This window comes from Xenopus tropicalis, chromosome 2, assembly GCF_000004195.4.
Source record: "Xenopus tropicalis strain Nigerian chromosome 2, UCB_Xtro_10.0, whole genome shotgun sequence".
NCBI classification, from domain to species: domain Eukaryota; kingdom Metazoa; phylum Chordata; class Amphibia; order Anura; family Pipidae; genus Xenopus; species Xenopus tropicalis.
Window position 1 is genome coordinate 49,435,412 of NC_030678.2, and position 11,807 is coordinate 49,447,218.

Genomic DNA, 11,807 nt, shown 5'->3' on the forward strand with positions numbered 1-11,807 from the left:
CTTGACAGCTTTTAGATGCAGTATTTTTATATTTGCGTTTTTTGGGGTTTTGACGTATAATATATCATATATATATAATTTATATATATAATTTGTCTCAGTGCCAAAAATACACTGCAGACCATGAACATATTTTCCCCGTAATGCCATGATGGGGTACCTAATGTGCATTGGGTAGCAATCTTCCTTTGTACTGAGACTGCTGGGAATGCTCAGGTGCATTCTAAGGGATATGGCACAATTGTATTTAATGCTTCTTGCACAAGACTTGCTTCCCATTGGGTAGTAAATACAGATGAAGCGATACTCACAGCACTTCCTAATGTTGATTTTTTTTCAGCAGCTCCCCAGTTTAGAATTTCTCTGGATGCTAATAAACAATTTACCCTTGCAATCAGTGGTTTGAATGAGCTGAATTAAAAAATAAGTAAAAAGTAGTAGTAATATCGATAAAAGTGTAGTCTGTTTTATATTTATATTGTGGCTGGTGGTCAGGAACCCCCAGTGAAAGCTAGAAATAGCCAGAAGAAGGAAGTTAATAATTAAAAAAACCAATGAAAAACAGGAAATGAAGACTAAATAAAAAGTTGCTAATAGGACATTATAATATAATACACTATAATATAACTAGAAAGGGAAGTTTGAGAACAAACTTCATGTTGGGTTGAAAAACGTGAAATCTGATCCGTTGTTGGCTCCGTCCACTTTTTTATAACCTTGAACCACAGTTATACAGTAAAAACCACTGTGCAAAGTTTGGGGACCTTGGTTTTAATACTGTCTGAATTTAATTTTTCCTACTGAATATCAACCAGTGACATCTGATTGGCAGTTGGGGCTCCGCCCTCTTTTCTAACCTGGAATTGCAGTTACCCAGTGACTGACTCAGCAAAGTTTAGGGACCCTAGGATTAATAGTTAAAGAACAGCAGCAGTTTAAATTCAAACTAATAAAAGTCAATAGGTAAATTGTGATTGGTGGTTGGTGGCATAAATAGTGTCAGAATGGCAGCATTGTAAATTTAAACCAATAACATTCAATGGATGAATTCTGATTGGCTGTTAGTTGCCCAACCCACTTTTTCTATTTTAAACTGCAGTCCCCCAGTGACCAACTTTGCAAAGTTTGGGGACTCAGGCATAAAACTTGTGAGACTGACAGCTTTTTACACTTCACCATTGAAAGTAAATAGGTGAAATGTGATTGGCTGTTGTGGCAAATACCCAGTGACTAACTCTGAAAAGTTTATCAGCCCTGGAATTAATACTTAAATAATGGTATCAGATTAAATATAAATCAATTAAATTTAATGGGTGGAAATGGATTGGCTGTTGGTGGCTCCACCCACTTGTTCCCTGAATATGTATTCAGCCAGTGACTGACTGTGCAAAGTTTGGGAACCCTGACATAAATAGTGTGAGAAACGCAGCGTTTTAGATTTAAACCAAACAAAATCAATAGGTGAAGTCTGATTGGCTGTTGGTGGCTCCACCCACTTTTAAAACCTAAAAATGCAGTCCCCTAGTGACCCTGGTGTTAATACTGTGTGAATGGCAGCAGGTTGAATTTCCCTATTGAAAATCAAAGGTTAAACTCTGATTGGCTGTTGGTGGCTCCACCCACTTTTTCTAACACTGAACTGAAGTTACCTGGTGACTAGATCTGCAAAGTTTGGGACCTCAGTATTAATATTTAAAGAATGGCAGCAGTTTACAGTTAAACATATGAAGTCTATAGGTGAAATCTGATTGGTTGTTGTTGCCCCGCCCGCTTTTCTAAACTTGGAACATAGTCACCCAGTGACAAACTGTGGAAAGTTTGGGGACCCTGACATTAGACATGTGAGAATGGCAGCAATTAAAATTTCCCCACTGAAAACAATGAAAGAAATGTGATTGGCTTTTGGCAGCCCCGCCCACTTTTTCTAACCTTCATTATGAAGTCACCCAGTGACTGACTGTGCAAAGTGTGGGAACCCTGGCATCAAACCAATAAAATTCAATTGGTGAAATCTGATTGGCTGTTGGTGGCTCCGCCCACTTTTTAAAACTAAAACGGCAGTCCCCTAGTGACCAACTGTGAAAAGTTTGGGGACCCTGGGGTTAATACTGTGAGAATGGCAGCAGGTTGAAGTTCCCCATTGAAAGTCAATAGGTAAACTCTGATTGGCTGTTCACAGCTCTGCCCACTTTTGGGCATCCAACAATCATCATATTTTCATTCAGGCTGACCCCATGACTATTTGATTCAAGTTTGGCGAGTGTAGCCTCAAAGCTGTAAGATTGGCAGCAGTTTCAATTTCCCCATAAAAGTCAATGAGTGAAATTTGATTGGCTGTTGTTGGCCCCTCCCACTTTGCTGTGTTTTTTTTTTTTTTAAAGAAACATGAATGCATAGTCACCCAGTGACTGACTGTGCAAAGTTTGCGAAGCCTGGCATCAAACCAATAAAAATCAATAGGTGACATTTGATTGGCTGTTGGTGGTTTCACCCACTTTTTCAAAACTTAACCTGCAGTCCCCTAGTGACCAACTGTGAAAAGTTTGGGGACCCTGGTGTTAATACTGTAACACCAGCAGGTTAGATTTCCCCATTGAAAGTCAATAGGTAAAATCTGATTGGCTGTTGGTGGCTCTGCCCACTTTTTAAAACTAAAACGGCAGTCCCCTAGTGACCAACTGTGAAAAGTTTGGGGACCCTGGGGTTAATACTGTGAGAATGGCAGCAGGTTGAAGTTCCCCATTGAAAGTCAATAGGTAAACTCTGATTGGCTGTTCACAGCTCTGCCCACTTTTGGGCATCCAACAATCATCATATTTTCATTCAGGCTGATCCCATGACTATTTGATTCAAGTTTGGCGAGTGTAGCCTCAAAGCTGTAAGATTGGCAGCAGTTTCAATTTCCCCATAAAAGTCAATGAGTGAAATTTGATTGGCTGTTGTTGGCCCCTCCCACTTTGCTGTGTTTTTTTTTTTTTTTAAAGAAACATGAATGCATAGTCACCCAGTGACTGACTGTGCAAAGTTTGCGAAGCCTGGCATCAAACCAATAAAAATCAATAGGTGACATTTGATTGGCTGTTGGTGGTTTCACCCACTTTTTCAAAACTAAACCTGCAGTCCCCTAGTGACCAACTGTGAAAAGTTTGGGGACCCTGGTGTTAATACTGTAACACCAGCAGGTTAGATTTCCCCATTGAAAGTCAATAGGTAAAATCTGATTGGTTGTTGGTGGCTTTAATAGCTTTATTTAAATTAAATAGTTTAAAAGGGCTGAATTCAAAATGTACTCATCCCATTATTCCCATGCTACTTGCAAGAGTTTCCTCATAAGGTGGCCTTGGGGTAAATATACAGAGTAGAAAGTAGGTGAGTGGTGGGTATGTCAGCAGAGCATGTGTAGGCATAACAGAGCAGGACTGGTGTAGACTGAAGGCATGACCTACACTGCCCAGATGTTGTTATTTTTAAAATGTTGGGATGTACAGTATATGAATGATCATTGCACAGAGTACTTTTGGTCCCATACCTAAATAAATCCAGCATAAATTACAATATTTTCATTAGTTTATCCTAAAATCTGAGGGTCAGTTGCATAAGACAAATTATTATACCTAAAGTATGAAATGACTCAAACATATATCCCATGTATCTTCACTATTACCCCTCCCAGCAATCTGTCTCCCTTCATGCAGAGTTGTGGTTACAGTAGGTCTATATGTAGAAAGTTTCTTCTTTTAGTGAAATGAAGTGAAAAGTTTATTTTTCAAAGTTAAGTCCCTTTAATATCTTTTAAAAAATGCTAAGTAATATGGGACCCCATATTGGCAGCAAGGAATAACAGATAATTTACACCGATATCACTGTTAAGACATAAAGAGATTATATTTCACGAACATCATGCTTTATAACTGCAGGGCCAGCACTGTGATGTCACATGACATAGGCATAGCACAGAAGCAAAGAATCCTTGTGATGTCATAATGCATGCACGTCATGTGATCTCATAAACACAGTGTAGTGTTACCATTTGTGAGTGAGTACAGGAAGAAGAAGGACCTGTAATTGCTTGTACATTTTTACAATATTCACATTTTAAATTATGGTTTTTAAAAATACTAAACGAAACAAATCACGAAAGAACAAATTGAATGATGAGAAAAAGAACAAAGAAAGCGATGAGGCAAGGCATACACCGCCTGGAACACGTGTGGGAATGGGTTTTACAGCCATGGCCTTCACTGTTCTTGGAAATCTGTACCAGGGTTTAATGACTGCAGTCAATCCATATTCTTGGGTAAGATCTGAGAAAAGTGAGAATGAGATGACTGTGAAGAGGACGTCCCCTAGCAGGAAAAGGAAGGCAGAAGACAAATGTCAGGATGAACCTGTTGAACAAAAGAAGAACAGAATCCAGACTTCAGCCCCTCGCATTGCATCAATAGTACCTTCCAATGCAATCATGTGGCTACAATCTAAAGCTACAAGTTTTGTTTCTCAGGCAAGCCAGAGCGCTTTAAGATGGTGGGAAACATTGAAGCCTTTCATTCCTTTCCCTAACCGTGGAACAAAGCGCCAAAGATCAGAGAAAGAGAAATCTGAAGATCGACGAAAGAAAATTAGAAAAGATGAAATAAAAAACCGTCAACAGGCAGAAGGACAAAACCAACCTTGCACAGTAACAAGAATCAGGGGTGAAATGCAGGGAATCCAACAGAGGAACACTGCAAATGGCCCTGAACCAAGTAAGTAGGATATAAGTGATTGTCCCTGGGTATAGGTACAGGTATGGGATCCCTTATCTGGAAACCCATTATCCAGAAAGTTCCCAATTACGGAAAGGCCATCTGCAATAGACTCCATTATAAGCAAATAATTATTTTTAAAAATGATTTCCTTTTTCTCTGTAATTATAAAACAATATCTTGTATTTGATCCCAACTAAGATATAATTAATCCTTATTGGAGGCAAAACAAGCCTATTGGGTTTATTCAATATTTAAATGATTTTTAACAAACTTAAGTTATGGAGATCAAAATTACGGAAAGATCCCTTATACGGAACACCCCAGGTCCCGAGTATTCTGGATAACAGGTCCCATACCTGTACATGCATAATCACAGATTGCTTTCAAAAACTGCCTTACATAGAAGTAGAGTACATTGTTACCATCCCTTTACCCTTATAAGTATAATAATATAAGTTAAATGTGTAATTTTAATAGAATATTTGGGCAGGTCTATATCTAACTTGCAAAGCCCTGGAGCTACAGACCTGTTTATCCTTGTATTTCTAAAGATTTTTGAAAGATGCTAAAAATTGTGTGCTTTAACTAATAATTCTATGGGTAGATGAAAATGGTAATGTTCGAAGCTGAACCCATTGCTTGTCCAACAAAGAAAGCAGTCATTAAATTGTATGAACCTGTTGCTGCATACAATGTAGTAGATTAAAAATAAGCCTTTGGTTAAGTAACTCCTGAACAAAAACTAATATTGCTGAATGAGTTTGTACACTAGGAATTTTTTATTTATTGTATTTTATTTTAGAGGTTAAAATCTTACTTTTATTCACCACCAGCTAGAAGACCAGCACCTGTGGAGACAAATCTGTCTATTGACCGGTTTAAAATCTATTTTGAACTAGGATTTGGATCTTTTGGACATGTAAGTAGTGTTCTTTCCTAAATCAATGTAAGAATAAAAAAGGTGTAATGATGCTATTATGTCAAGTTTAATCACATTGAAGTACAGTCCTGATTTTTCTATATGTTCCCCTGATTTCCTACTTGGGCTCCCACTAAAGTGGTGGATTAGAGGTGAGGTGGGGGCTGCAGGTGTATGTACCCCCAGAATTACTGACATCAACCCTGTGTACCTGTAACCTTTATTTCATATTGTCTCCTTCAGGTGCTACTAGCAAAAGACCTAGTGAAACAGAGATACGTAGCATTGAAAAGAATAATGAAGAATCGTTTCATGCAGTCTATGGCTGATGTGAGCATCGAGTGGAACGTACTAGATGTGGCACGCCAGTGTAGATTTCTTACACAACTTAATGCCAGCTTTGAGACTATGGTTCGTACTTCATTTTACTTTGTATTTGTACTGATACCTTCATTGTACTAGTAAAATTATAGCATACTACAATAACTATAATCAAGTTATTTCGCTCAGTCTCAAGACGCTACTAGCTATATTTGTTTTCGACAATAGTTTGTAAAAAGTTCTGTTGTCTTCCTGGAGGAGGCAAGAGGCAAGGGGTAATTAACTGACAAATTGATGAAGGTATTAGTAGAGCAAGCAGATCTGTTACATAATCTGTAACATCTGTGGTGTTTGTTTTCTCTTACAGGACAGCATCTATCTTGTGTTGGACTATATATCTGGAGGAACATTAGGAGATTTCATAAGAATAGGACATGTGGTGGATTACAGCACGATACAGTAAGTCCAAGGAAAATGGAAGTAGACTACAGTAGTTATAACAATGCATTGTCTACAATTAAACTCACTAAACCAAAGCCTTTATAATCTGACCTTAAAGTTTTAGTCTGATGATCTTTTTCTTTCTCTTTCCTAAGGTTCATTGCTGCTGAAATTATCTGTGGACTGAGGTTCCTCCATTCTCGTGGATTTATTCATCGGTAAGTACAACAGTTCTTTCCATAAAAATGTTCTAGCCAGAAGTAATGTTTACACTGGTAATATTTTAGAAAAGGCAATGTCTTCAAGCCAAGTTGCTAAGACTGGAAGTTTTGTCTAAATTTGGACCCTGGCTATTGTATTAGTAATGTAGCCATGAATGACAATTTACAATTCATTGATATTACACTATTCAGCTCTGCTAATTCTTTATGTTACATGCTGATTGTGCTTCTTTACAGAGACCTGAAACCTCATAATATTCTGCTGCATAGCACAGGCCATGCAGAGATTGCAGATTTTGGACTTGCTGCAGACACTCGGAGAACCGGTGGAATGGCCGAAGGCTTCTGTGGAACCCGTGCATATGTTGCTCCTGAGGTAACTGATGGTTTTTTTTCTGCTTACTATACATAATTATTAACTTATGCCAAATTTCTAAAGAATATTAGACCCCCACAGAAAAACGTATTAAAGGACAAGTAAAGACTATTTCACTGAAGATTAGGCACCCCAGTGAAATAGATTGCTACATTTTTCCCCAGGTCGGTGCTCCTGTTAGGAGTAAACTGCACCAGCCTGTGGAATATTTGTACCAATGCTGTGCTGGCATTTTACTTACCCTTTGACCAGTGTTGCAGACGTCCCTGTTCGCGCATGCGTAATACAGTAATACTACACAATCTACTCTACTGCGCATGCACAGAATGCTGAACACCAAAGGGGCGAATATCTCAGGTAAGGAGATGCCGGCACAGTGCTTAGGTAGCTTTGCCATGGCCCAGTACAGTTTTCTCCCAACAGGAGCACCAGCCCATGGAAAAGCCTAATGATGTATTTCACTTGGAGGGGGGTGCCTAATATTTTGGCACCCCCCCAGTGAAATAGACATTACATGTCTTTTAACAGTAATATTATTGTTCTATCCCATCCTTAAAAACTTTCTGTTCACATTAAACTACAGATTATTCTTTAGATAAATAATTCTTTTTTACACAGTTACATAATAAAGTTGGGTTAAAAGTCCAACAAGTTCATCCTCTCCAAATGAACCCTGTGAAATTCCATGTTAACAATCCTTATTTTTCCTTTTATTCTTTCAAAAAACAGCTGCTAAAAAATCTTTTCTCACTTATATGTTTGCAGGTGTCCACTAACTGCAAGTACAATAACTCAGTGGACTATTATTCTTTAGGATTGATACTTTTCCAGATGGCTACTGGGATGGAGCCACGATATGCCCGCCAAAGAAACAAGTCAGAATATCTAATCAGAGTCTTACCTGAGCTCAGAGATATTATTTTAAAGGTAAGTATAGAGATTTGAGGGCAGAGTAGTTGTAGGTAAAAATCCTTTGATTTGTTGCAGTGCAGAAACACCTATGGTAACATGATAACAGAGCAATTGATGTTGCTGTTGCCATCTTGTTCTTTTGTCACCTTTTATCCTACCTGCTATTGCACAGCCAAGGTCCTTTTGTAACAGTTATTATAAATTGTATTATTTGAAATGTTTTGCCATTTGTCAAGCATAGAAGACAGTCTACAATTCTTGTATTTTTACTGATTGATCTTCTCTTTTTCCATAGCTCCTCTGTGAAAATCCTAATGAGCGGATGAGGTTTATTGCATCCATAATGGATCATCCTTTTTTCGCAACAATTAGCTGGCCAGCTGTAGAATCTGGAAGAATTCAAGCGCCCTTAATTCTAGTAAGTACATATCCCAAATTGATAGTAGTAGTTTTGATAATAGGTAGTTTTTGATGTTTACTTAGATTATTACTGTGTTGTTTTAAAATAACTAGTGCAAACAACCCAACCATGCTGCGTGTCAGGTTGAAATCAATCAGAGATCACAACACAATTCACAAAAACATAAACATTTCTTTTTTCCAGCCCTGACCTGTTGAGGTGTATTTTTTTCAAAATAATGATCAAATCTTATCTTTTTTAACAGCGAAGACACTGCAAAATTCAGAGCGATAGGAAAATCTATTTGAACCGTGCGAAAAACTGAAAATTTCTAATCAAGCCAGCAGGAATGCTTAAAGATGAGCACATTCCTTTCCATAGATACTTGGAAGATGGCCTGGGCATATCTGATGATATAGGTCATTTTCCACATTCTCAAGTTATGTTAAGACTCTCAGTCAACAATTTCAGATATCAAAGGTAAGCGATAGCAACAGTTATTATTCTAGCCTCTATAATCATTTATTAAACAATTATTAATTCAACCACCTTTCTTTTCAGCAAAAACAATGCCAGCCCTATGAGAAAAGAAGAGGACTAAACAGCCTGGGCCTTGGGTGGGAAGGGAGGATTGATAGGCCCACAAGGGGGCATGATGTCAAAAAGGAGGTCAAAGGAATAATCATATGGATGATAAAGTCGAAGTGTTTCCAGAGCAATGCAAACATGTCTTCGTGTGACACTGTAGTTATGTAATGATGGCATTATACACTCAGTGCAACAAAAAGACACAGACAGGAAAAGACGTGGAAGTTATTGTGAGTGTCTTAGACACCAAAGAGAAAAAAAACAGGATTAAGGAAACAGCATGGCTATTTCTGCGAAACTCTAGTATATGCGACAAAGTCAATAAAATTTTCAGTGTTTTTAAGATGACAGTGTTTTATTTGTTTGATTTTCATGATTCAGTTGTAAATCCCACCAAACATTTTGTGGACACAGGTTAACATTCATGCTTATATCCTACACAAAGGAAGCACAAACTTATATGCTACCTCTCTGGCAAATGGGTACCCACAGAAAGCAATAAAAAACACCTATAGACCCACAGCACTCTTGTACAGCTTCTGGAAGGTTCAGTCTTCTATGGTTAAGTTATAAAAGGCATAACCTTTTGCCCTGGAGCAAATAAAAAAAAGTAAAAATTAATTATTGCAAAAGAATGAAATGTTTTGAATTTAAATATGAAGAACAGAAGTTGGTGCATCCCTTTATACCTATATCTGTTAGGAAAAGAATAAAAATACAAGGTTTCTACCCTTGTGGTTTATGTGGAGCATTTATTTTTTGTAAGCAAACAATATTTCTGTGAAGCAAAACTACAGGAGAAAATGTTAGTATTAAAGAGATAATCAGCTGTGAATCAGCCAATGGTACAATATGCTGGAATGCCTGCCTTGCTCTAGTATAGAGGAAAGACAAATATGAAATCTAAAAAAAATATAGTTGAACATATCAATAATATTTAAAACAAATGAAATACATAATATATCAAAAGATTTTAAAGAGGCACATCAACAGATCACTTCAACCGAACAGTTTGCTCTCTTCCTGGTGCCATGATTAAGCATGTGGTTGATCGGGTTGACAAATTATTGGGAGGGGCTGGGCATGACCCGGCTGTCTTGGTACATATCGGTACTAACGACAAAATGAATGGTAGGTGGAGGACCTTAAAGAGTGAGTACAGGGATCTAGGCTCTAAGATTAAGGAAAGGTCCTCCAATGTAATTTTTTCGGAAATTTTGCCGGTGCCACATGCACGTTTAGGGAGACAGCGGGAGCTTAGGGAGCTAAATGCGTGGCTAAAGTCTTGGTGTAGGAAGGAAGGGTTTGGGTTCCTAGAGCACTGGGCTGACTTTTATTTGGGGTACAATCTATACAGCCGTGACGGATTGCACCTCAATGGAAGGGGGTCCGCTGTGCTACGGGAGAGAATGGTTAAGAGACTAAAGGAGTGTTTAAACTATACAAGGGGGGTGGGTGAGCTAGAGTTTTATGGGAAAGCTAGTGTAGATTGGGCAGTGGGATAAGCAAAGGGTTGTGGGGGTGGAGTTAGGGGGACATATAGTTTATCAGATAAGGAGCTTATAATATTCACCTTAGCTCTAACTCTCAGTTAGCTAATGTAAATATCAGAAGGAGAAGTAATAATCTCCGCTGCATGCTGGCTAATGCCCGAAGCTTGTGGGGTAAATTAGGGGAGCTGCAGGCTATTGCATGTATTGAAAATTATGATTTAATTGGTATCACTGAGACCTGGTGGGATGAAAATGAAATAAAATTTCAGTAGGGCTGAATGTTACAAAGAAAATGATCATTGGTGTATGCTATAAACCACCCCGTATAAGTGAGGGGGATGAAGCCCAGCTATTATTGCAAATAGAGGAGGCTTCACAACAAAGTCAAGTTGTTATTATGGGGGACTTTAATTATCTGGACATTAACTGGGGTAAATGGGGTGGCTTGGGGAAAGCTAGTAGGTTTGTAAATATGCTTTTTATTTCAGGTGGTTCAAGAACCTACTAGGAATTACTCCATTTTGGATCTGGTAACATCTAATAATACTGAACTCATCTTTAACATTTGTGTGGATGAGCATTTAGGGACCAATAATTACAACATGGTCTTCTTTGAGATAATGCTAGAGACAGCTCTATAAGGGATTAACCAAAATGCTCAATTTTAGACATGCAGAGCAGTATAAGGGCATCTCTGCAATGTGTCAACTTGGAAAGGCTTTTTATAGGGTTAGACACAGAAGGAAAATTAAACATCTTTAAAAAATTGCTTTGCAAGTGTACAGATCAGTATATTCCCCTTGTAAGCAAGGAGAGGCATCGCAAAGCAAAACCTTTATGGTTGAAAAAAGTGTTAGTGTTGAGGTTGGTAAGAAAAAACGTGCTTTTAAAGCATTCAAGTTAGCTGGGACAGCAGAAACTTTCATCAGGTACAAGGAAGCAAATAAAGCATGCAAAAAAGCTATCAGGCAAGCTAAAATAGAGATGGAAAGGGATATTGCAGCTAGGAGTAAAAAGAATCCAAAATGATTTTTTAATTATGTGAATAGTAAAAAAATGAAGCAAGAAGGGGCGGGAACCTTATTATTAAGGGGGTAAGTTGGTTGATGATTACATGATTACTCTGTACAAATACTTTAGAGGGGATTATAGGCAGATAAGGGGTGTTTTTTCCCATAAAAACGATCAACGCACCAGAGGTCACCCCTTTAGATTAGAGGAAGGAGCTTCCATTTGAAGCAGCGTAGGGGGGATTTCACGAAGGGTTGAACTTGATGGACTCTGGTCTTTTTTCAACCCTATGTAACTATGTAACATGGGAAGAACCCCAAAAATGACTGGGTATAAGTATAATAAAGATTGGAGAGGGGTTATGTTATTAATAGCAC

At 38.1% G+C, this 11,807-nt stretch overlaps 1 protein-coding gene across 1 annotated transcript; it reads left to right on the top strand.

Annotated features, from left to right (window-relative positions):
* Positions 1-3,246: 3,246 nt before the first annotated feature.
* LOC100495736 (protein kinase C theta type) lies at positions 3,247-9,270 on the top strand. The gene is made up of 10 exons (XM_012957590.3): positions 3,247-4,745; positions 5,582-5,667; positions 5,911-6,078; positions 6,356-6,447; positions 6,585-6,647; positions 6,888-7,026; positions 7,792-7,953; positions 8,234-8,356; positions 8,604-8,818; positions 8,900-9,270. The coding sequence occupies exons 1-9, from the start codon at positions 4,103-4,105 to the stop codon at positions 8,661-8,663; spliced, it is 1,536 nt and encodes a 511-aa protein (XP_012813044.1). The 5' UTR covers positions 3,247-4,102; the 3' UTR covers positions 8,664-8,818; positions 8,900-9,270.
* Positions 9,271-11,807: the final 2,537 nt, after the last annotated feature.

What these genes read in the sequence shown, in the direction of transcription:
- LOC100495736 (XM_012957590.3), top strand. Translation starts at nt 4,103, where the DNA reads ATGGTTTTTAAAAATACTAAACGAAACAAATCACGAAAGAACAAATTG. An exon ending in ATGCCAGCTTTGAGACTATG is followed by an intron (nt 6,079 to 6,355) that starts GTTCGTACTTCA and finishes TTTCTCTTACAG; the next exon opens with GACAGCATCTATCTTGTGTT. An exon ending in GTGCATATGTTGCTCCTGAG is followed by an intron (nt 7,027 to 7,791) that starts GTAACTGATGGT and finishes ATATGTTTGCAG; the next exon opens with GTGTCCACTAACTGCAAGTA.